This window comes from Aedes aegypti, chromosome 1, assembly GCF_002204515.2.
Source record: "Aedes aegypti strain LVP_AGWG chromosome 1, AaegL5.0 Primary Assembly, whole genome shotgun sequence".
Classification (NCBI taxonomy): domain Eukaryota; kingdom Metazoa; phylum Arthropoda; class Insecta; order Diptera; family Culicidae; genus Aedes; species Aedes aegypti.
In genome coordinates this window covers 305,266,618-305,293,868 of record NC_035107.1, presented here as the reverse complement: position 1 = coordinate 305,293,868, position 27,251 = coordinate 305,266,618, and the positions used below count along the sequence as shown (strand labels likewise).

Here is a 27,251-nt window from a genome sequence, read left to right as displayed (position 1 = left end):
ATGATAATTGTTAGAGTGAGACAAAAGATAGGGAAAATAACACGGTCTCCCGTGTCCCCTTAAAAGTGGCAATATGATAAAATAGGGTAAATGATGGCTTCGGCACCCTGTGGGTATTTTCGGCAACACTAACTTATCGTCCTTGTTAGAATTTATCTACGGAACAAGGGTTACCTTCAATGTACTCAGCATGTTCCTTGAACTATAATCTTCCATATAAATCACATTCTTGACGAAAATATTATATAACATGGGTTTTATTATTAAATGAAATAAATGCTTACGAAATCATCGTCATTCGTGAGCTGCCGAACAGAACAACACAAGAACAGCTTAGGAAAAACTCACCACTTCGAAAGGTCCAATTCTCCGCTCCAATGCCAATTTTTTCACAAAATACACGCACCGATCACTTATGCACAATTAAACTTTTGATTGGTCTATAAAGCACTCGAAAATACTTAATTTTTATGCTTCAAATCACAAGTAAAAATTAATGAACTTTGTTTTCCTCGGCAACCACTTTTTATTACTGCACCAGGTTGCCAGAAAACCATATTCAATTGCGGTGTAATTATTATTCACGATTTAAATTCTCAGAAAAGATCGAACACAACTAATTAATTTATTGGAATTATGCAACAAAGTATGCATGGGTAATAATTGAGTCTTTCAATGCCTTCCTTATTTGAAGATTGTAGCGCATAAACTTCAAAATACTGAGAAACATATAAAATATACGTCTTTTAATAGGTTAACTATTTTGGCAACACTCCTGTTGTTCTACAGGCAATAGGCCTATTCACATGACGTCTTAAATCAGCTGATCGGGAAGCACTTTGACAGTTCTTCTATGAAAATGACAGGCCCGTGTTAGCACTGGTCCTCCACCGATGTAAACAAATGCATAGACGGATCTGTCATATGAAAAGGCCTATCAGTGGATGATGTAATTGTGTCAAATCAAAAGTGAGTAGATTTGAAAAGGGTCTATTCTGATTTTCTCATACACTTCTCATACATAGAATATGAACCTTAAAAATTACTGGCAAGGTTTGGATTTTGATCCGAATTAGCTGATCGAACCATATTCGGAGAGTGATATTCAAAAACAAAAAAAAATAAATCCTGGGACATCGCAATCGGATTTTTTTAATACACCCAACCTCTTTTTACGACCGTTATCGGGGGGTCGTAAAAAAATCTGGGTAATAATTATGTTTTTGAAAAATGCAACGTCTATATGCGGATATACTGATTCGGGATATTCGGCAAAGTTGAAGCATGGGTTGAGAGCTTTCCAAAATGGCCGTTCAAGTTTTCATATTTTGGTAATAGATGGCAACACTGCTCGATTGTTATCAAAAGAGCCAATTTTATGGGGGTGTGATATGCAAATACCAAAAAAATTCAAAGATGACGGTACCGAATGTTGACCAAAGTTGAAGGAAGTGTTGCGTGCTATACAGTCGGCTGAATCACAAATGTTCATGTGGCTGGCAGCACTGTTCAAGAAGAATAAAGAAAAGAACAAAACCATAAAACTTGAGCGGAACAGAAAAATGGAATGCTTAGCAACATAGCAATACTCTTCAACTGTAATCCAGTTTTTCATGAAGGGTTCAAAATTTTGTCGTAGCTGGCAACACTGCTTAAGTGAAATTGCGTCACCGGCAGTACATGTGTGCATGCAACTTTTGTTTTGCGGATATCTCAGGATCCTGACCACTTAGAAAGATGGCGTCTTCGGCAAAGTTATTCAGTAGCTCAAGGACTATCATTATTCTGGCCAAGAGGTTCGAGATTTGACCACCAGGCGGCGCTAGTGAGCGTAGAATTTTTGTTTTGCGGATATCTCAGGATCCTGACCACTTAGAAAGATGGCGTCTTCGGCAAAGTTATTCAGTAGCTCAAGGACTATCATTATTCTGTCCAAGAGATTCGAGATTTGGCCATCAGGCGGCGCTAGTGAGCGTAGAATTTTTGTTTTGCGGATATCTCAGGATCCTGACCACTTAGAAAGATGGCGTCTTCGGCAAAGTTATTCAGTAGCTCAAGGACTATCATTATTCTGTCCAAGAGATTCGAGATTTGGCCATCAGGCGGCGCTAGTGAGCGTAGAATTTTTGTTTTGCGGATATCTCAGGATCCTGACCACTTAGAAAGATGGCGTCTTCGGCAAAGTTATTCAGTAGCTCAAGGACTATCATTATTCTGTCCAAGAGATTCGAGATTTGGCCATCAGGCGGCGCTAGTGAGCGTAGAATTTTTGTTTTGCGGATATCTCAGGATCCTGACCACTTAGAAAGATGGCGTCTTCGGCAAAGTTATTCAGTAGCTCAAGGACTATCATTATTCTGGCCAAGAGGTTCGAGATTTGACCACCAGGCGGCGCTAGTGAGCGTAGAATTTTTGTTTTGTCTCTCTAGGTAGTCAGGATCCTGATATATCCGCAAAACAAAAGTTTCATGCTCACTTGTGCCGCCTGGTGGCAAAATTTTGAATCTAATAGCTTTTATAATGATAGTCCTTGAGCTAATGAACAACTTTGCCGAAGGCGCCATCTTTCTGAGTGGCCAGGATCCTGATATATCCGCAAAACAAAAGTTTGATGCTCACTAGCGCCGCCTGGTGGCAAAATTTTGAATCCCATAGCTTTTATAATGATAGTCCTTGAGCTACTGAACAACTTTGCAGAAGGCGCCATATTTCTAAGTGGCCAGGATCCTAAAATAACCGCAAAACAAATGTTTCATGCTCACTAGCATCACCTAGTGGTAGAGTTCCGCAATTCAGTGATGGTGGTGCTAGCCCTTGAACTACTGAACAATTTTGCCGAACATCATGATCCTCTATTTTGAATACTTTGTAAGATATTGGTCATTTATAAACACGGTCGTTAATCTGAATTTCGGTCGTTAAAAAGTGGTCGTAAAACGAACCGTCGGTAAAAAAAAGGTCGTAAAAAGAGGTTGGACTGTAATACCATTCATTCTCTCGGTAATAACTTGGTGATAGAGCGTTCAAGAGCAGCAAGCTTTACAGACCAAAACCATATCGAGCCATTCAGCATGTCAGTGAATAGTTCAATTCACGGTGAAATTCTTGACATAAAAAAAATGAAAACAACTATGCAAGTACCATCGTTGGGGTGAGATTTGGCCAAAAATGCGTAAGTTCTCATTTATGTTTAAATAACTTTCGCAATTTGACTTGATATGTTCTGTTAAATATGCGAATACGTTGCAAATGCTGAACAAATAATTGAAATCTGATTATTTTCCTTTAAATAGGAATCATTTGAAAATTGGCCCAAACTCACCCCTTCGAGAAGGTGACATTGGGCCAAACAAACTACACTCAGGAAAACGAACTATCGATAAACATAGGAACCCCATATGAAAATTCGCCACAAGAAATTGGATTGAAATTCATAAATTTACGTCATGGAACCGAAATTTGAAAACAAAAATAGTTTTCGCGGCAACCTGGAATCGAACCAAGGACCTTGCTTAGTTTTGTAACAAAAAACTACCCAAAAACATGATTAAAAAAAAAAAATCGAATTTCTTTGGATTGTTTAAGTTTTTTGCCGAATATTATATAATATTTCATATAAAACTTATGTTTCTAAAGCATTTTGTTTGAATTACAAGTTGAATAGTGTATTTTTTTAACATGTGCGAATATATCATTGTTTCAAAATTATTTAAAAAATGTTGCCAAGTCCTTTTCAAAGGTTTAACAAATAAGGAAAACCAGATTCAGATTTAAGAATATTGTTTAACTGATAAAAATTAAAATGTTGAATAACTTGGTCAAAACAGTAAAATGCGGTGTATGCAAAGTTCGAACACAATTAAATAAGCTTCAAAACCATGCAAAAAGAAGTTATGGTGACTTCACTGAAGTCCATTTTTTATAACTTGATAATTCACCTCCAAAACGCTTGAGCCACCTCTTAATTTTAATATTTTTGGCTCAAACTTCGAGGTTTCTCTACTAATATGATTCGAATTCAGAAGAGTACACGGATTTTTGGTTTTGAGAACTTTTGAAAAATAAGCCGCACCCTAAATAGACTGTAGCGCATGTGCGAGTGGCAAATAGGAGCATGCATGTAACTCATTCAAACGCAACTCTGAAATTCAAGTAATCCGATAATCGCGTTCCGTGGATTTTTCTTGCAGAGCACAATATTATGAATCAATTGACCATGACGTCACGCTGCAACTTCTAGGTTGGATTCGCACCTGCTGTTTATCACCATGACATGGTAATTTTTAAAGCCGAAATGCTGCCATAGTGAGATTGAATACAAAATGTATTCGATAAAATAAATTAAAAATGAAATTAGGCAGTGTCCATTTATGACATAACGTTAAAATGTACAATCTTCGACCATTCCCCCTCCGCAACGGTCTTTGCATGAAAAAAAAAATGTTTTTGAGCCGCAATGTTTGAGCCTACTCCCCCTCCCCCTAGAGCGTTACGTAATATGTGGACGGCGCCTTAATCTGCATAAATTTAGTGGCGTTGTGTATACAATTTGAATCTCCGCTATTTTATTTCTAACTGCAATTCTTTTCTCAGTGTAGTCTGTATTTTTCTGCATTGGCCCTTTCAACGAGTAGAACATAATGAGTGACGTTTAATTTCAGGAATTGTCAACAAATACGAAATGTTACCAAAACATAAACTAGTTTTTGCGCAGTTTTGGATTGCCGAAGTGAACATTTTTGTTGCCGACAATAGTAATTGCATTGCCGATAAAAGAACAAGTGCCTCGTGACTTTGGTGAGGAAAAATAGAAGATTAAGAGAACAAAATAGTGTTTTATGTATAACAATCAATAAACGAAGAGTGCTCAAGTGTAGTTCAGGTGTCTCCTGCTAATTGTTGTGCTCCATTGTTGCGTAAAATTGCCTTCTTAAAAGTTCAGCTGCTTAGGCTGCCGACAATACGTAAGTTCCCCTATGTCTAAAATTTAAGCTTAGTTCATCTAAAATCTTAACATGAGTATATAAGGCATAAATCAGGTGATGTCCAAAATAGATTATGGTTTTTGTTCTGTTGATATAATTTGGTCATCTGATGAGATACACTGGAATGTCGCATGCATGCATACTTGCCGGCGTTTTCTCGTGGATCTGATGATATTTGCTTGCATTAAATGAAATTATTGATTATCACTAATATACACATCCAATAAGCTAAAAAATTGCATAAGTCACAAGTAAACTCTCAAAGTTTTATGAAACAATCGTCTTTTTAAGAAACCATTGTATGGATATTAGATAACGCCCCTGTCCAAATTATATTCACATGAGGGTGTCCAAAATGTATATTTGGTGTCCGAAATGTATAACAGACATGTCGCCAAAAAACGCTTTTTTGGAAGCTAACACTACAGTTTGTAAGCTTTTTATTCCCAGAAACTCAAAGAACAATGAAGCATTAAGCATATAAGTATCATTACGTAATAAAATATTGGTATCTAATGCAGTTAATTGATCGCCGTTTCCAGCCATATCCTTAGCCTGTCCAAAATTCATAATTTACCCTATACATCAACTTCTTCAATTTCAAGACCGTTGAGATATAAATTTATTCTTGTGGAAGAATGTTTTCTCGTAAAAACAATAAATTTAGTTTTTTGGACAGAAAAAGAAAAACCATTCTCATGCGCCCACATATCAATATTATCTAAAGCACATTGCATGAAATGTCTAATAATCTCTCTGTTTTTGCCGCTAATAGAAATCATATTATCATCAGCAAATTGAAGCAAATAACAGCCATTAGGTATAATGGAAGCAATATCACTTGTGAATAAATTGTACAAAAAAGGACTTAGGCAAGATCCTTGTGGAAGACCAAAATAACTATAACGAATAGTTTTGGAACATCCATTATGAAAAAAATCATAATTTTGAAAGAAAATAAATTGTATAAAAAATTTGAAATCAAATTTAGAATTTTTAAATTATTCATTTTATTGAACAATAAATCAATTAGGGTGCCGGTACCAATGGTTGTAATGTACCAGTAGATTGGACTATGTAATAAAACGTACATTTTTTGATAAAAACGACATGTGCTAATTTTGCTGGATAGATCGCCTCTAGTTTAGTCGATTTGCCAAATGTCAGCTTTTTATTTCATCAAAAAGTCATATAAATAATTAAGTTTACGCAAAAAATTTGCCCCTTTGCACCAATAGTTGCCGTCGTGTTCCAGTAGTGGATCAACGGATGGAAGCAGTTTTTAAAATGGATGTATAAAAATGAAGAACAGTCCCAGAGATGTTCTTAATGCTTCATTCGAAAGATATTAGTTGCTGTTTGAAGGGAAAAATGTTAAACCTGTGTAAAAATTTGCCTTTTTGTTTAAAATTCCTTGTATAATTCCCAAACGTCTACTACTGGAGCACTAGCGCAACTACTGGAACACGTGTACCAATAGTGGCTCAAGCGATTTTATGTTAAAAAATTAGTTTTATCACTCTTTTTATATTTTTCCCATATAGTAGAGGTTGAAATCTTTCTGTTGACGCCAAAAGATCTCTGCTAAGGCTTTTCGTTATTTTGTTATGATTTTTTATAGCTTAGGTAGTCCACTAATGGCACCGGCACCCTAGAACAGAATCATATGCTCCAGAAACATCTAGGAAAGTTGAAACAACATCCTACTTTTTATTGAAGGAAAGCTGAATTTGTGAAGCCAAAAGAGAAACACAGTCACGAGTACCACGACCTCTTCTAAAACCAAATTGAGAAGATGGAAAAATGTTGTTGTTTTCAGCCCATAATTCAAGCCGATTTAAAATCATTCGTTCAAATAGTTTACGAAAACATGATAACAAACTGATTGGTCTTCTACTATCTGCAAAAGAAGGATCTCTATCAGGCTTCACAATACTTATAACTTTAATGTATCGCCATTCAAGAGGAATGATGTTTTGACATAAGAAAGAATTATAAATTGAAAGCAAATGAAGTTTTCCTTCATCAGGCAATTTTTTCAGCACAATAAATTTAAAATTATCAATACCAGGAGAAGTATTTTTGGTAATTGATAAAGCCATGTTAAATTCAGCTAACGAAAAAGGATTACAAAGTTCCGGAAAGTAATTAAAAGAATTTGTTTTGAAATTTACAGAACGAGAAACAAAATCTGGACATATTTTTGAAGAAAAGTCGTCAATCCATTTTTCCGAATATTCCAAAACCGTAGAAAGAGGAGATTTATAATTTCTTAAGTTTCGAGCTACAGACCATAATTTGGATAATGAAGTTTCTTCATCAAGATTTTCAACAAAATTTTTCCAATAATTTCTCTTTTTGAATTTTATAATTCTTGTGAACTGTGCTTCAGCTTTACAGTATAAAAAATAATGATTTCTGGAGCCAAATCTGCGAAATAATTTGAGTGCATCTGATTTTTTTTTTCTTAAAGAAATGGAACACTCACCATCCCACCAAAACGATGGACGTTTTATTTTAGTAGTGCCAGAAACAAATTTTCTCTTCTGAGAAATCCGTAAACAACCAATCAATAATTTTGTGAACATATTATAATTTTCGATAGGAGAATCAGAATGTACAATGTTTATTAATGAACTAAATATAAGATCAGAAAATTTCGACCAATTTACATTTTTACAAAGATCAAGAACACATGGTTCATGAAATACATTATTGTGTTCAGCAATTTGTATTCCAATTATAATAGGTAAATGATCACTAGGTACCATTAGGATCATTTATAATTTTCCATGTAGATTGCATTGATAAATTGTTTGAACACAGGGATAAATCAACACATGAATGATTATTAGAAGGAACAGCAATCCTAGTAATTGATCCATCATTCAAAATATTTAAATTAAGATCGATTAAGTCTATAATTAAAGATCCTCTACCATCAGTTTTCTCACTACCCCAGGCAAAATTATGTGCATTGAAATCACCTAAAATATAAAATGGGGAATGAATTTCGTTTATAATACATTTAATTCGAGGTAAAGAAAAACTAACATTTGGAGGAATATAAAAACAAATAATAGAAAACTCATAATTATCTTTTCTTATAGAAACAGCAAGATATTCTACTTGCGATTGAAAAGATAAATCTAAATATTTAAATTCAAGATTCTCACGAATTCCAATTAAAACACCTCCAAATGATGAATCCCTATCTTTTCTTATTATGTTAAAATTTGGAACACGGAAAAATTTTGATGTGCGTAGCCATGTTTCATTTAAACAAAAAATATCTACATTGAAATTTGTTATTAATGCTTTCAATCTATCAATTCTGGGAATAACACTACGGCAATTCCATAGTAAAATATTCAAACTATTAGAAATCTTTGAAGCCATTAGGATGAGAATAATGAGGCAATGAGGGGAACAAATGAATTCAACTTAGCAAAAATAGAGGCCAATGTTTGATTGGAGATGGAGCCCTACGTTGTGTTGTGAGGATGACGGGGACGACGACGAAGAACAACTCGAACTACTTTCGATAAAACTAATCGATTTATTGCCACCGAGAGGCAGCGTGCCTACTCGGTGGGGAAGGTAAAATCATTTTGATAATTTTTTTCCAAAAGTCGCTCAATTCCAAAAAATCAACAAGTTCCTCCAAAATTTTCAAAATTGAAATATTCGAATTTTCGTTGTTTTGTTCATTTGAAATATTGTTTGATTTATGATCATTAGTCCTGGATAAGGGATCAGAACCAATTCTTTGAAAACCAGGAATATTTTTGTGAGAAACAGTTGCCTTAATAGGAGGAAAATTTGTGTCAAAAGAAGTTGATGGCTGAGGTTATCAAAAATATTATTTTGCTTGTGGAGAGCTTTATTGGACGTTTTTCTCCTCTTATTAGGAGGTTTGTAAACAAAATTATTAAAATGTTCAAATGATTCAACTCCATCATCATCCGGTAGAACATCAAAAGCACTAGGAGAAGAAAGGTTATCTGAGGATTTCATTTGTTCAGCATACGACAAAAGATTTTTATTTTTCAACTTTTGATTAAATGTAGTTTGTTGATCAATATAAACAACACAATCTTTCAAAGAATTGTGTTTTTGTTTACAATAAATACAAAGGTCCGAGTGTTTATTACACTCAGACGAAGAATGTTGCTCTCCACATTTCGAACATTTTTGCTTATTGGAGCAAAAACTTGAAGTGTGTCCAAATAAAAGACAATTGTCGCAATGCATGAGCTTTGGATAGTAAAGTCTCACGCGAAATTTTACATTATCAATCATTACGAAGTCTGGAAGGACTGAACCAGAAAACGTAATTTTGATACAATTTGAATGGATATACTTGGAGTCATTTCCATTAAAAAACTGTTTCGATAATCGAACACAATCCAAGACTCCGACTTCTACGGTGAACTTGAAAAACAGGTGAAACTCTTGAATGGATGAAAGAACAGCAACACTTGAAACAAACACTCGGTGAAATACTCCAATCAAATCCACGGAATCGAAAACCAAAGCTCGGAAGTAATTTGAATCTGAAATGGTAAAAAAATGACAAGCAGAGAAAAAAACCGTTTCACCTGGTCAAGGCCTACTTACCAAGGGGGTGGTCACTACGCAGTGTGCCTGGCGCAGCTATGGCACATATCGGCGCAGTGACTGGAACATTTTTTTTCATAGTGGGTTGCTATAAAAATAACAGTGAACTGAAATCTTCGTCTCAGCAATCATTGATTTTCCTGAGTTGTTTGCTATCTGACAAACATGGATTTCGTGAAATTTTCACGTTGGTTTCGGCTTTGAAAGGATCGCTAGCATTAAAAATGTTGATTTTACATTTATAAACTATATTTTTATTTCAGATCGAAAGTAGCACCACGCCACCAGAACCCATCGAATCAAACTGGAGGTGATAGAAAATCTGAGGAAAACAAAATATATAAGAGTCAATGCCATTCCTTACTTGAGCAGTTAAATGACGAATCGTTTGGGCAAAAAGTTTTTATGTCTGTTCTAAAGTTAACAAAAACAAACGTTTATTTCTTAAAGTCATGTAGTCCTCTTTATTGAAAGCCCGAACTTAATGACCGGGAAATGTCAATATCCCCCTCCATTAGATTTTTTTTCCATTCATTAGGGTATTTTATGAATTTTGAACAGACGTACCTATATGATTCGGCTATTACCATTTGATTTTTCCGTGAATGGTTAACATATATACGGTCTGTCAGATATACTTTAATTACCCTAGTTCTAAAATTGCAGCATCGTGTCAATGGGTATCACAGTGAATGCGAAAATATGACCAACATATTGGAATGTCCTTTCTTGCCTTCTCGATATCACACCCAGCTCGCCCCCTACACAAACGTTGACTCTCCGTATCGCAGTTCTCGTGTTGTCTTTGGAACTCGCGTAGGCCATTTTCTAAGCCTAACCATTGAAGTGTTACATATGACTTTGTTTTCCGGTAAATTTCCCGCAATAAGCCTGATTCGCTGCTGACAAGTAATTTCTCGGCCTATCTTGATGCATGGCAAATTTCTGCAAGGAATCGATCGAGAATGCGCTTTTTCTGATCGCAGTACGCAGTTGAAAAGAAATGTTAGTTCCAATGGAAGTCGATGTAGAAAATTTCTGCAAGGAAACGGCGAGAAATTTCTTTAGCGCTTCCTTTTCAGTAGCAAATTAGGCTATAATGTAAAAAGCATCCCGAAAGAAGTAATGAAAAATTCGGAAAACAAGAAAACAAGAAAAAATAAATTACATATATCTATGCTTGCTGAGATCGTTGTTTAGTAATTTCAGTTCATTGATTTTTTTATGGCGTGTAGTATTATAGCACGTTTGGCGCGCTCGGCGCACCTTGGCGCATTGAAGGCACAGCTGTGCCGAATGAAGTGCGTAGAGTGACCTTCCCCTTGCTACTTACCGAGTAAGATATCATCAGATTCTGTTCAAGTGGTAATAAACTCTTGTTGCGGAATAGAATTTTTGCAACAAAAATAGGAGAGGATGTTGTTGCTGCATGTTGGTTGACAATTGATTCACTGATCGCAAGTTAGAACTAGGGGGGCCAGATAGCCATAGCGGTAAACGCGCATCTATTCAGCAAGATCGAGCCGATAATCATGTGTTCAAATCCCACCGGTCGAGGATCTTTTTGTAAAAGAAATTTTCTCGATTTCCCAGGGCATGAAATATCTTCGTGCCTGCCACATAATATATGCAAAAATGACCAATCGACAAAGAAAGATCTCAGCTAATAGCTGTGGAAGTGCTCATAAGAATACTGAGCTGAGAAACAGGCTCTGCCAGTAGGTAGACACAATACCTGAATGACCGGGTTAAATGTTCTTTCCAAGGGTTAATCGAATTTCTGCAAAAAAAAGTAAGGTCAATCAGGATTGTTGGCGTACACTGAAAGCATTTATGAACGACACAGTAACGTCGAAAATGTGGAACGGAGTCAACAGAAGACTAAGGAAAATCCAGTCAACAGTTATATGTCCCTTATATAAGAGAGGAAGTTGTCAACTATATGCTGGACTGTATATTTCGATCACTCGATCTAAACGACTACGCAGTCTTGTTAGCGGTAAAGCAGGTTTATTACTTGCTTGTTTACTGTTTAATAAGCCGAGTGGAAGTTTGAACAACTACCGTGCAATTAAAAATTACATATACTTTGCAATTGCATCAAATGGACAAATTGATGTGAAATTTTTGAAGAGATGCACATCTTCTCGGTGCTAATCGAACTCACGACTCCCTGTTCACTAGATAGGGCGCGTTACCCCTATATCCTACACCATTTCCCATAAAGTTGTCCGTTTAATCCAATTGCATAGTATATGCAATGTTTAGTTTTACGGTAGTTGTTCAAGACTGCGTAGCCATTTAAATCGAGTGGTGTTATCAACTTTCAAGCCCGAATTGTAGACGGCAGCTCGACAAAGAAGCAGATCTTTACTGTCGACAAATCCGTCACAAATGTTTCATGTACATAACTCGTTAAGACCGGTAGTTCCCAAAAATGTGTGATGGCGAAATTTGTACTGCCAGTTCATCCAACTCTACTGTGAACCAAGTGTTCAGAAGTAGTCCAAGGCCGGAAAGATACGTAAACTGATTGAAAGGTGGAAGCCATACTACGACGAACACGTAAAGTACCGGAATTTCGGATGTAAGAAAACCACCAAATGACTAAAAATGTATGACTAAAATCCTGGAAGCCTCTACACTACCGCCCCGGACAGTATTTATTGTGATCTTCGTCCCTCAACCGTCCAGCAGGCAGTACACACTATACACAATATCTAGAACGATGCGAGAATAGCTCTACTATTCCATTCTACCGTAAGCAGCCTATTATAGTCTAATTGTATTCGCTTCTTAGAAGATTACTCTCTTTAAGCGTGTGCTTCCTTATAGGTCTAGTTGTAAGTTTTAGGAAAAAAATGGCATTTCTGGCCCAGCCAGTTGTTCTTGTTTCTGTACGACGAAAGATTATGGTTTGAATCTATGACTTGTGTTTCTGTTTAGGCGTTTGTATGTGAGTTGAGTAGTAATACCGTAAGGACGCCATTCACCGCTCATTTAACAGCATTTCAACACGTTAAATTGGGGGAGGGACGTTTCGCATAAAGACATTTCGCATAAGGACGTTTCGCATAATTTTATGGGTGGACGTTTCGCATAATGGACGTTTGGCATAAAGAGAATTATATGCCTTCTTTAAAATGCTACCTGTTCTTATATGAAACTGCTTTATGCGAAACGTCCATTATGCCAAACGTCCGTATGCGAAACGTCCTTATGCGAAACGTCTTTATGCGAAATGGGTCACCCCCCGTTAAATTCTGGCAAAAATCGGTTTTTCGATATTTTTCGCAACATTTTGAGCTAGACGCAAGATAAAACATTTGTTTTGTAGAAAGGAAGTTGAAATCTGAACAACGTATAATGGTACCGAATAACATGTATGCTATTGATACATGTGTAGGGCGCCATTCACCGCTCATCCTAAGTATGAGGCTTTATATACACAACTAGTTGGAATTAATTTACTTTCATTAGCAGTTATTATCTTTGTACTATAGTACAACAACATATTGAAGCGTGGCAGCTAAGAAGCATTTTTCGAACTGCCATAATAAAATCATTGTTCAACTCATGTTTACCGCCTTAAATAGCCTAAAAAAATTTTTTTTAAATAGTATATAAAATTAAATCTTATGAATTTTATTCTGATACAATCCATTCTGGTATACTAATACATGTTGATGAATTTTATTGCGAAACTTTATTCAGATTTTTCAAAATAATTCAATGAGCGGTGAATGGAGCATGAGCGGTGAATGGCGTCCTTACGGTACAATAAGGTGTAGAAAACTGATAAAATTGTATTTCTGAAAGTAGTTATTCCCATTATTTAGATGTCATATCAGGTACAACCTTGATTATCAAAATAGAGAGATTGAAGGTCTTTCCCTTGCCCGGTTTTGTATGATTCCGCTGCAACCGAGTCCATAGGCCTTTTAAAACTGTCAAAAATCGAGTATTATTTTAGAAAATAAAAACTTTGGAGCTTACAAGTTACATTATCGAACTAATGATGAACCGTGCAGTTGTTACATTTATCTGACTTTCAGATACCTTGCAAACAACCTAGTTATTCGAAGTTATTCCCCTCCTTAGAACGTCCCTTGTTACTGACTGTCCATCGTTCCATTGCTGTCGCACGAGTTGCTGCTCGAACTGTACAAATCCGGAACGTCCGGCAGGAAGCGATTGTAGCTGGCCTGCCGGTTCCGGGTCGTCTTCGGGACGTACGAATTCGAACCCCTCCTCTCCTGAACCGGTCGGCAGCGTTGGCCGCAAAACGACGTCGTCAACGGGAGCACCGATGGCAAATCCAGCACGCTTTCCACGATGTAATCCGGATGGGCCAGTCCGCCCATGTCCGCCAGGCTCTTGTCGTGCATCAGCCGAAGATCCTTCGGCAGCGGAAGCCAAATGGTGGCAGCAAGCCGTGACTCAAGGCCACCCTGATGATGGTTACAAATGGAAGACAAAACAAAATGGCCGACGAATGGGGCCAACACAGGAGAGATGGAGACCAGTTTAGAACTGAGGATCAACTTTTCAACGGATAAATGTAAGAGAGTTCTTATGTGGTGTGAGATTTCTCCTGGATAATCCGAAAATTGTCGGAAAATGTCCACCAAGGTGGCCCATTTTTATATGATGAAAATCAAACTGTAAAAATCTTCAGTTACACCCCCCAAATTTGTTCATTTTCGTCATAATTGTCATAACTGTACCAAGTACCGAAGAGAAAAGACGCAATAAAAGCTGAATTAAGTTCGATGTTGTATTTCGTTTCAGCTTTACGTTTAGAATTTCGGTTAGAATTGCCTGTGAATAGGTCCTTCGTCGTCGAATTCCGCGAATCGCGATGGAAAAACTAGTGAAAGTTTGGGAGTATAACTGAAGATTTTTGCGGTTTGATTATTATGGGCCACTTGTGGACACTTTCCAGAACGCCTTTTGGACGCCACTGAGTTATTTTTTGGAAAGAGAGGGCATTTTAACAAGAGTAATTGCTGCACGCACTTACCACCGCCCGGCAAGAGGGGCCCTTCGTGTGTGTGTTCGTATTCGTGCGATCGCGATCGTCGATCGGCAGGTCGCAGGATCCGTTTCTCTTGTTTCAAACTTATCTATTCTCTTGCGGAAGCCTTCATGACTTCGCCATGTTACATGTCTAAACACCCGAAGCTACACTCCTGAGTCCACTCACTCACCTGAATGTCGGTCTCCAGCTTGTCACCGATCATGGCACATTCTTCCGGCCGCACCCCCAGATAGTGACAGGCGGCGTAGAAGATGTTCCGATCCGGTTTGGCCCACGGCAGATCTGAGGAAACGAGAATACAATCGAAATACCGACCCAAAGCCAACCTGTCGATCTTTTCCCACTGGGAAGCGGACGGTCCGTTGGTGACAATGCCGAGGAGGTACTGGAGCCGGAGGGTCTGCAGCAGCGAGATGATCTCCGGGCTGGGGGCCAGGTATCGGGTGCGGTACTCCACCCAACGGGGGTACAACTCGGGTGCCAGGTGCTTGCGGCCAGCTGGTAGGGCATCCTCCCACATCTGGGTGCGCCACTGGGCCAGGGGAATGTCCGGGTTGTCCGGACAGCGCCGGTAGGACGTCAGGAAGGTGATGGTGACTTCGGTGGCCAGGTCCCGCGGCAGATCGTACTCGTTGTGGAGTATGTCAGCGATCTGGAAATAAGTTGGAGAAAGAAGAGTAAATCAAGTGCCATACTTCATCTTTTTTTATCTAAGGTACCGTGGGGCAAGTGGGTAATGGAATTCGCATAGTTGAGATTCTTCAAATTCTAGAGACTTAAAATTGAAACAAATGAGGTCGTGTATATTTTTTAGCTTGACTCCCACCAAATATAAGCAGCATGCTGAAATTGATTTTTATGAAAAATTTAAGAAAAAAATACAGAAAAAGTTTTTGAAAAATGTCTCCTTACTTTTCACTTGCCCCAAAAGTGGGGCAAGTGAAAACTTTACCGTTTTGAACAATAAATTCAAAAACAAACAGTTATATCCACGATTTCTATAAGCTTTAACATTTTTTAAGGCTTCCAAATGAACAATAACATAAGTAATATGTAAACAAAGAAAATATTATTCTTTTCATTTGAATTTTCTTCGGTTCAGTTATGTTAGTTGAAATGATTCGACAACATTATAACTGCAACATTTCCAATGTTAGTTCTTACATTATAGGACAGCAATTGCATTTCTGCTCTGTATAATTCCCACCGCTCGTTATTTGTTTTTGAGAAAGTCGGATATGACGTAGGATAACTCTTCGGGAGAAATCAAACGGAATCCTTCAATAACGTATTTAGAATCTTTTTTATGTGGATAGACCTATATCCCATTTTTATGTTTTGAACGAGATTTTCGTGTGTTCTCTAATATTGCAACTTTTCAGTCAACGTCTTCCTTTTAATTGGCTGCCCGAAGTAGACATATTAATATTGTAATGTTTGGCAACATCTTTTAGAGAAGTTCCACGATTTCTAATAGCTTTTAACGCTTGAGTATAGTGTTTCTTGAGTTATCAGCACGTTATGTTTTTCTATGATAATGGCGAACCATGTTTACTTATGGCTACTTAAAGAGAAAACACAAATTCAATCTCTAATGATAAACTTTTCACTTGCCCCACCTGATAAGAAAATTGACGGTGTTTAAATTTAGTTATTTTTAGGTCTACGTCGAATAAAATTTTAAAACTTTTTATATTGCAGTTTGAAACTGTCACAGGGGACAACTAAGAAGTGGTACAGTAAATTATTTTCCGCAACTTTTTTCCACTGAAAATATTAAAATAAGATTGTACGCTGCCAACTTGTTACGGAGTAACAGTTGACAGGTTAACAATTTTTCGCTCTATTATGCAATAATGGCTGAAAAATCTCAGAAATATCTTACCTATCGTAATGTTCTCAATGGCCTCAAAGGTTTACGCATGAGTTCAAAACGTTATTTCACATATTCAGTGAAATATATCAATTGTTTTCACTTACCCCATTTACCCACTTGCCCCGCGGTACCTTATTTGGTAATATTTTCTTGCTATACGTGCGCAGCATGTAACGTAAATTTCCGCGCATTTGTCCTAAAAATTGTTGAAATTTATGGACATTTTAAAAATTTTCCCATACCGCTATCTGCATATGATGGTAATATACATCACAATTGCACTTTAAATTATCATTATCAATTGTTTCCAAGTTATTAGAAATATTCCAAAATGCGCGGAATTACGGCACTTTACGGTAGAACATTTCTCTCTGTTTTCCTTTTTATATGTACAATTCCTTTTTTAATAATGGCATATTCATTTATGTTGCCCTCTTTCCTCTGTCACGTTTATTTTTCTTTTTATTTTTTGCTTTTTTTGACTAATTGTTAATACCCTATAACTTTTAACCTTTTCAGTTAGGTTAACTTTTTCTTATCCCTCTTTTCTTCATTGTTCTTTTTACATCGTATCCATTTTCTTGGGTCATTATGGTATTAGCCCATCGGAACTGTCTTCAGCCTTTGAACAGCTTTGTCGATGACATGGATCTTCTACTTCATCAGTAGTAGTGATCGGTCCTTTGATTATATTTTTGCTTGCTCCTGCGGTAGCGAGCGATAAATCGTGGATAGCATTACCAATCAAAGAAGTCTCCCAGACTCTCCACGACAAACATGGGGATGCAGATGTATAATCGGTCTCTAGTAACAGTGGTTTTCTAACATTTCTTCCCTTTCCTGTTGACCGTAAGGACGTGTCCAGCGTCGTTATTGAAGTTTAAATTTTAGGCTCTCGATTTGTGCACATGGAAATGTCACCATGTGATTAGGAAACCCATTAAACATGAGATTATATGTTTTTGAGGGCAGTGTAGCTATAGATCATTTGCACTCCTGTGACATAACCTCGAAATTCCATATGAAAAATGTCAACATTTCCAACAGTGAATGCCAACTTCATATGAAAAAATCTAAACAATTCCAATCAAATCAAATCAAATGAGCGTGATAAAAGAGGGCAGAGAAGAATTTTTCGTGACGTCAATATGCACGCTTCTATGAATAGTTAATTCGTTGTAATGAGATTCTGATACAAAATACCTCACCATGAATTCACAAAGGGAATACTTAAAAAAATGTTATTATTGGAATTTCATAACAGAATTCTGCACCAATTCCAGTTTCTCACAGATTTTCCATTTTTACTTTAGCAGATGTTCCAAAGATTACATCGATCTGATCGCAGAAGGCGTGGCATTTCTGAAGAAGTGTCGAAGCTTAACCTGTTAGCCATCGGTCCCCATAATCCACAACGTATTGCGAGGAAAGCTGAAAAAGAGTACATCACGGAATCGATCAAATGTCACCGCAAAATTGGACAAGCTGATGACGAAGCACTATTCTACATTCAAAATTGACTCATGAATATCCGGAAGGATTCTTATTATTCCTGACCAAAGGTAAGCGGACCAAAGGAAGAGTGCGAAACAGACAGGAAGAAGCTAGATAACCTGCGATCCATTGATCTCGTAGTTAACCGTTCGACGCGGAAGTTCACAGTGGAATAATTGACACAAATCAACAAGGGGTTAGGATATGCGGTAACTACAAAACATGACATGGAGAAAATCATCGTAGACATGGAAACAGCGATTGCCCTAATCGTACCATTGAAGGGCCAGAACACAGCTAGCAACATCGTAGCAGTGGCCATTAAAACAAGACAACGCAGCTGGGCAGACTAGGACAAGACGAGGATCGTAAATGAACTTAACCAGTGTTCTACATCGAGGCGGATAAAGGAAATGCGGTCTTCATCGTGGACAAGACGATAAACGAGATAAACGAAAGCCCCTACCGACATTTGAGAATGGATCCACTACCCGGACTTATCAAGCTCACGGGGAAAACTCTAAAGGACTGCAATCATTGGCGAGGCTTGTTTGAAAGTGACAAACCCTATTCTTCCACGAATCCAAAGACTTCAGAAAATCCACAAACCAGGAAAAAAGATGCGAGAAATTCGGCAGACGAATCGCCCACCCATAAACTGGCGAAATGCTTAGACAAGAAATTCCAGAGTATACCAAGGGTCTACACTAGGTCGGTTCTTCCAGAAACTGTTTGATTTTAGGAAACATTGAGGATGATGAGATGACGGTGTCTTTCGACGTTTTCTTGACGTTCCAGTGTACAGGGTGGCCAGTGAAAAGTCAATACAGGTATGTTCGGTTTTTATCAACACGATCGGCAATTTTCAGTTGACAAAAACGGAATAGTTTTCTTAGACAAAATATTTTACAAATTTTAAAACATAATTGCAGTGTTGCCAGGATGATACACAATTTCATCATTTAAATGCACAGTATTGATTTTTAGGAACTGTGTTTAGCATTCCAAACATTGTAGTGTTTAACATAAAATGCTTCATGAAACTATATGAAAAACCTTTCGCAAGATGTTTCTTCATCAAAAATTTTTAATTTACTGACTAATTATTTACTGGCTTAGAGCAAGTAGTAACATTTGTTTAAAGAATATGTTCTTGACTTTATTGATTAACTTGGGATTCGAATTCAGAAGCTTTTGTAAAAATCCACTAAAGTTTCGATTGTGCTGCTTAAAACATTACTTGGTATGCAAAATTTTCCTGATGCTAATTGTAATTCCCGTATATTTCCCGGTTTTCTCCCGGTGATTCGAAATTCCCGGCCCAACTCTACGGTGAACCCAGTATCCAGAAGGTAGCCAAAGCTGGAAGAATACGATGGGCAGGGCATGTTGCAAGAATGCCGGATAGCAACCCTGCAAAGATGGTGTTCGCTTCGGATCCAGTTGGTACAGAAAAGGCGTAGAGCGCAGCGAGCTAGGTGGGCGGATCAAGTGCGCATCGATTTGGCGAGCGTGAGGCAGAACCGAGGATGGAGGGATTCGGCCACGAATCAAGTATTGTGGCGTGAAATTGCTGATTCAGTGTTTTCTGTTTAAATGTTAAATGAACATTGACTGGGATCACTACCTCGTTATCAGTGAAATTCGAGCGCGGTTATCAACTGTAGCGAATTCAAGACCACAACGAACAATGCATTTCAATATCCAGCGGTTCTCAGCAGACGGTGCTACAACTGAAAACCACCAAAAGCTGGACGAACGGGTAAGTGAGGTCAATATGAGCGACAATTTCAACATCTATGGGATGCAATCCATGGAGTGGTGAGTGAAACAGCAAGAGAAGTGATAGGTACTGCTCGAAGACGTCACAGAATCGAATGGTTCGACGAGGAGTGCCAGAGGGTGACGGACGTGGCCAGACGTCGGATGTTAGTGTCTGGTACCATGCTGCTGGGAAGCTGCATAGAATAATTCACAATATACTACTAAGGATATGAGAGGAAGAAGAACTGCCTGATAGCTGGATGGATGGCCTCATCCTCTTCAAAAAAGGGCGTAGATCGGAGTGCGACAATTACCGAGGAATAACGCTCCTCAATTCGACGTACACAATAATGTCACGTATTCTGTTCAACAGATTGAGGCCGCTTCGAATATAAAGCTGGTTTTCGTGAGAGCCGATTGACGTCGGGTCAAATGTTTGCCCTACGACAGATCCTCGATAAATTCCGGGAGTACAATTTGCAGACTGTTCATTGATTTTCAGGCGGCGTACGATTCAGTGAAAAGAAACGAGTTGTGGGAAATAAAGATGAAATATGGTTGTTTACGCAAGTTCAGTTATAAACAAGGAATTCAGATTAGAATAGTCAGACTGTAGTGTAACCGTAACTAAATCTCATGCAATTGTTATGGACTCAGTCACTCATTAGTGTTACCGCCAAAACTTAGCATTATGTGCATCAAACTTCCAGTAGAAAGAGATTGACCGCTCTATAATTGCTTTTAGAATACTTCAGAACAATTAGTCTGTATAGCAAGATCATATAAAAGACCAAAGTTGAGTACATTACAGTGAAAAACCGATCAACAGTTAATGTAGTTAGTCCGTGCGCGTCCAGTTTGTAATTGTCCAGAAATACAGTGAATGTTCAAAGTTTATGTGAACAGTATACAGTACAATACAGTGATTGATTCGAAATACAGTCAGAATAGTAGTTGCTACAGTTCCGATCATTACCGCGACCATGAATGAAAGGTGTCCGACAAGATTCCGACTACTATACAGACGCTCTACAACAATGGTTTTCCGGCGAAGCTGATTAGACTAATTCGTGTAACGTTGGAAGGATCGAAATCAAGTATACGGGTTGCGCATGAGATTTAAACATCCTTCGTAACCTTAGACGGATTGAAGCATGGCGATGCATTTCCAAACCTATTGTTCAACACAGCTTTAGAAGGAGCATTAAGGAGAGCTTGCGTGCATAGGAATGGCACTCATTGGCGTAGCTAGGATTTTTTCCTGGAGGGGGCCTAGGGGGGGCCTAGAAAATTCTTGATTTACCGAAGTAATAATCATGATTTTCGCAAATTTCGTAGTTTTTGTCTCATATCAGCTATTATCTCTGAATATCAGTAATGCTTGTAAATAACAACTTTCTTTACGGAAAATTCGACACGAATGCCACACGTATGGTAAAAAGGCCTAAATAAATATTAATATTAATAATAATAATAATTACGGAAAATATCAATTCTTTGTCTAATCCATTAAAAAAATCCTTCAAGAATTTTTCAATAGAACTCACGAAGAATATCCTTTTGAAGTTCTTGCACAAACTTTCCAAGTATCGGGGATCTCTTCATGAACTATTTCCGTACTTTTACAGTGCAAGAACGCCTTTACCATTTTTCACTCAGTTTTTGCTGGGACTCCCACGGAATAAGTAGTTATTATTAAACAGATTTTTCCCGGAGTTTCTTTAGGCTTTATAATCTGGAATTTTTCGAAGAAACTGTATCAAATTGCTCAAAAGAAAACATCAGAATTTTAAATATTTCTCCATGAAGCTAAACTACGCACTTATCACACATAAATTTTAATTGTTGAAAATATCATTAAGTTGTTCATTAATAATGTATTAAGGATTTTCTGGAAATAGTTAGGATTTCTCCAAGAAATATTACAATAAATACTACCAAAATTGTGTTCAAAAATCTCTCTGAAATTCTTAAAGTCAGGGTGTCGAAACCTGGAAAGTCAGGGAATCCAATTTTTGACCTGGAAAGTCAGGGAATTTTACTACAGGTCATGGAATATTATCTATCAATACTATATTACAACATCAAACGAGTTGGTTATCTGCAAATTATTGAATACGATAAATTTGTTGGACAAAATGGGTAATCAATCTTAGCTATTAACCATTGATAAAGCGCTGTTATGTATGGTAAAGCAAACTATATTTTACTATCTATAAAAAAATCCTCGGAATTTCGAATTTTGAAAATGTGATGAATAAGGTTCCAAGCGCTACTTTAGGATTTTCATTAGGAGCTTTCCTATACTGATGTTTTGAATCGCAGAATGAACACAAAAATTCCCCAGATATTCTGGAGATTCTTCTGAAATTCTCCGTAAGTGTTCAATCTGCGATTCTTTGCAATTTGTTATGTCTAGATCATCCCCGCTATCATAAATTTATTTTTTTTGACAATTTCATCGGCCTTTTTCGGTGAAATTAAAATTTTAACATTTATGTACCGAACGTTTACCGAATTCATGTGAATCTGAAATTTTAGTGCTTTTCCTCTGCTCCAAGATTTTTAAGAATCCAGAAATTCTCTAAATAGAATTTCTGCTATGATAGATTGAAATTTTGTGAGATTTCTTGAAGATACTCTTTGAAGAATCGATTATTGAATTCTTGGAGCAGTTCCAGCATTGCTGGAGGCACGACAAGTTTTTATTAGAACAATAGTAAATCTCAGAATGATTTTTTAAAGTATGAATTCTTCGGGGAAGAAAACCAAGGCATAATTCATATGGAAAGTCCAAAATTTTTATTAAAATAAATAAATTGTAACAAATCTTTGTGAAGAATTATTTGAAGTACCTATTCGAAAAATATGAATTCATTTTGAGTGAAAAAAAATTGAGGCTCTTGAAAAAATCTTCCTAAGTATTCTTGAAGAAATATTCGCATTAGTTTATGGAGGAATAATGTAAGATTTTCTGTAATAGTTTATGAACTAGCATCTCTTTATATTAAACAAATACATGTAGAGAAAAACATTGAGAATTTAAAATCTTGGAGATTTTAACCGAGTATGATTAGTAAGTAGATGACTTAGTATTTTCTGGGTATCTACTCAGGTTTCACTATTTTTTGTTTCATACGAATCTTTAAGCTTTGAAAGAAAACACTCAAGTGATCAGTTTAATCATACTAGCTTTAAAACACGCTCTAGAAAATTATCTATCAGTTGTATTCGAGTAAAGTGAAAGCCTTTGCTAAACTGAGCGAAAGCTTTTTCTTTATACGACCTATTACGGTCCAAATAAAGACCTAAATTTTCCTTGTAGTTGCTCAAAATTTGACGGCACTTGAAGTAATACATCAAAATCTAAAATGTCGTAGAAAGTGTACTGCGATATGCCAAACTTGGTAAACAAACTTTATTTTTATTTTGTCTTCAAACCAAATTCAGTACTCTGAAATGTTTCTGAAAGATTACTGGGAGGTCGGGGAAAGTCAGGGAATTTTATTTTCCAAATTGAGTCGACACCCTGTAGAGGATTGCTTGAAAAATTTACAGCAAAAAATATTGATTCTCTCTTGATTTCTCCTAATATTCCACAAGGTTTTCATATATAATGAAATAAGATCTAACTGGGAAAATGTTCTTAGTGATTTCTCAGAGAAGTTTTCAACAAATCTATTGGCATTTTTTCAAACAAAATTGTCTAAGTGTTTCTTTAGATTTATCTAAAAATCAATCTGATATTAATCCCCGAATTCCTTACCCAATTTTTTTCAATTCAATCATTTCAAAGTTTTTAGTGGAATGGGTTCAGCTATTCTTTCATACGATGTTACTCACAGAAAAAGCTTTGGCGTTTTTTGTAGGATCAACTACAAAAAATCTTGTTAATTGTTATCGTCTTTATAATAGAGAATGGTTTATGTTAAAACAGATGGAATTTTTATGACGGTGTTTGTATCATACATTTTAGAAAATGTTTCGCATGAACTCCGAAGCTTTAATATGGCAGATTAATCTAAAAACTTTTAACTATTGTGGTAGAACTGTAAAAGTTGTTTATATCAAGAACACTGCTAAAAACATTTTAAAACAAAATTCATAATTTAAAACTTGGAGTAAGTTTTGCAAAACTTTGAAATTTCGTTGAGGAATTCCTGATGGATTTTCAGAAATCAGGAGCCTTACGTATAAGAACTCTGAAAATTTTTAAAACTCCTGGAATTCATTTTTCTCCTTTAGATTCTTTAAAATGTTGCTTTTTGGAGTACGAATTTTTGTACGAAGGTGCCTAAGAATACGTCATGTGAAGGAAGGAGAAACAACAAAATGTTAAATCAGATCGAAACAACCAAAGATAAGTGATTATCTATTTTTTTTCTCTAGAGGTGAATTAATGGGCTGGATAAATAAACAATAAACTGCAGGATAATTGAAATCGCTCAAATCATATTAAAAAAAAAAAACAAATTTCTCAAGGAGCTCCTTTAGAATCTTCATAATTAAGCCAAAAATCCTCTAGGAATTCCGCCTTGAAAATGTACAAGAATTCAATTCCAGAATATATATTTTTTGCAGAATTTATAAAACAATTTCTGAAACATTGTTTTAAGGAAGATCTTCACAAATTTCTTCATGAATTTCTTAATTGATCCCTGCCCAGTTATTTTGCTAAATTGCTAATTTTGGAAGTAAAAATATGCCTGGGATTTTTCAATAAATTTCTTTTGGAGATTCGAAGCCAAAAGACATTCCAAAAATACTTTTCGTATATAATTCCTGTAGAATCTAGGGATTTGAAGTAGAATTTACAAAAAAAAAACAAAGGAGAATTTGTAACGCAATTTACGATGCATTTTAAAAATATTTCTGAAGGACTTATAATGAACTTTGCGAAAAAGTTTTTAATGACTTTTTTGGGAAAACTAGGGCCATTCACGGCTTCGGCACCATTGGACTATTATCGGCAACCAAATTTTAAATGCCAGATACACAGATTTTTTTTCTTCTAAACACATCAATGGGCCCAGATAGCCGTAGCGGTAAACGCGCAGCTATTCAGCAAGACCAAGCTGAGGGTCGTGAGTTCGAATCCCACCGGTCGAGGATCTTTTCGGGTTGGAAATTTTCTCGACTTCCCAGGGCATAGAGTATCTTCGTACCTGCCACATGATATACACATGCAAAAATGGTCAATTGGCATAGAAAGCTCTCAGTTAATAACTGTGGAACTGCTCATAAGAACACTAAGCTGAGAAGCAGGCTTTGTCCCAGTTGGGACGTAACGCCAGAAAGAAGAAGAAGAACATCAATGAAAACATTCAGATGTGTCTTTGTTTTGTCAGCTTCCCGTTGACGAGATTGCCGAGACTAGACGAACAAATTCACCATAGATGCCATCAATTCAAATGAGCACGCCTCAAAGTGCGACTGATTTGGAGATTTGCCTACAGTTCTTATGGAAAATCTGCCGAAGAGAATATTTAAGGCTGCCGACATTAGTCACACGGATATTGGATGTTCGAAGCGCTATAAATAAGTTTCCAAGAAGGTTTTAACAAGTCTATCGGTATGAATTGATAGAGGATTGAGCAGCGCATACATGTAAACAGGCAAAAACGTAATTTGTCTGCTGATGTTCGAGAAAATTGCAAAAGAAGCGCGACATCGGTTTGGACTGCCAAGAATACGTAAATTCCCCTATATGAAGGAATTTGACAGAATCAACGATTATTTTGAAAAAAATGTTAGGGCAAAGTTTGAACTTTTTCAAGGTTTAGCAATTTTTAGCAAATCTCAATATAATTTGACTACTTTCTAAAAGATTTGAAGCAAAAGGTATAAACCACTCTTCGATATACATTAACGAATTTGATCACTGAAATTCTTGAGACTGTAAAAAACTTACTTGGTAAAACATAGTTTAGAGATAAATTAAAAAGTTCATTCATACGAAATTATTAAAAAAAATGAAGCGAAAACAGAGAAAGAACATATTGCTGGAATCAAAAATTATGGCCGTTTTTTTACTTTTTTTTTGAAGCCTTAGGTAAGTTCGAAATTCTTTGAAGAGATGTGTTCTGAATTAGGCCTTGTTTTTCGCCAATAATTGCAGCTACTTTACGTCTTAGAAGTTCCTTTAGTAATTTTGCCTATTTATTTCTTTGCCGAGACCTTTTTTATCAATGAATTTCTTTAAAGAAATCTTATGGGGACAATCATCACCACCGGACACCTCGATCAGGGCACCCTCCAAGGACACAGAAAATCGTTAATCAGGTAAAAGGCTACACTATGCTAGAACATTTGAAATAGTATGGTTTGCCCTACTCAGAAAATACGAATTTAAGGAACCGATTTTCTAGGATACTGACGCTTTTTAGTATCACAGTATTTTGAAATAAAGATGTCGAGCGACAGCAGGACGATTAATTTTTCGATGGTCGCACAATTCAACGAATTCAGAACCGCCACACTAATGCTGTGAACGACAATCTGGGTTTTCACACTATTATTGAACAAAATAAAAGAACGTAACTACTGAAGAATGTTTATCAATAGATTCAGAATATTTTACTTCACTTTAGAATTATGTAAACATTTTTTTTTTTCATATATGTTTTCATTCAAAATTCTGGAGGGGGCCTAGAAGAATCTGGGGGGGGCCTGGCCCCCCTGGCCCCCCCTGTTCCTACGCCAATGATGGCACTATTATCACACGTTCGTATATGCTCCTTGGTTTTGCGGACGACACAATCGGGATTGAGCCGAGCCGTGAAAGAAGCATACATACGTGCCTTTTAAAAGGGAGACAACGCGAATTGGACTCATTACTAATACCACAAAGATAAAGTACATGGTGTCTGGTAGGTGATGTTGGTAGTGAGGTGGTGACAATTTTGAAGTAGTTGAAGAATTTGTGTACCTTGGAACTCTAGTGACTTGCGATAAAGATGTTACCCACGACGTAAAAAAGGCGTATTGCAGCTGCGAGTCGGGCTTTTTACGGACTTCGTAATCAGCTAAAGTCCCGCAGGTTACAGACGAAGACCAAGCTCGCGTTGTACAAGACTCTATTTTTTTTCCGGTAGTTTTGTACAGCCACGAATCTTGGACGTTGAAAGAGGTCGAACGGAGAGCTTTTGGGGTCTTTGAACATAAAGTGCTGCGAACAATACTCGGTGGTAAACTGGACAATGAATGGACATGAATCACGAGTTATACCAAGTCTATAGAGAAATAGATATTATTAAGCGTAGAGGCCGTCGCCTCCGTGGAAGACCGCGCACTAGTATGTGGTCATTACTTCATCACGCTAAAAAAAAAATACATTTTATGTGACATAAAACTATCAACTGTTGAAAGTGTTGAAGGAACATTCTACTTGGTCTTATTGATGCGTAGGTTATTTAGATATTTGTGAAAAATATTTTAAACTAAAATACGGTCAGAAACTATCCGATTCAGC

General features: G+C 36.8%; 1 protein-coding gene across 1 annotated transcript in view; it reads right to left on the bottom strand.

Annotated features, from left to right (window-relative positions):
- Positions 1 to 13,052: 13,052 nt before the first annotated feature.
- The window catches only part of LOC5576134 (N-acylneuraminate-9-phosphatase), a 50,169-nt gene continuing 35,970 nt past the window's right edge, over positions 13,053 to 27,251 (bottom strand). The window contains exons 2-3 of the mRNA XM_001662429.2: positions 14,816 to 15,298; positions 13,053 to 14,056 (exon numbers count right to left, since the gene is read on the bottom strand). Of these exons, the coding sequence (XP_001662479.2) occupies positions 13,718 to 14,056; positions 14,816 to 15,298 (822 nt within the window). The 3' untranslated portion in view covers positions 13,053 to 13,717. The remainder of the gene's footprint in view (positions 14,057 to 14,815; positions 15,299 to 27,251) is intronic.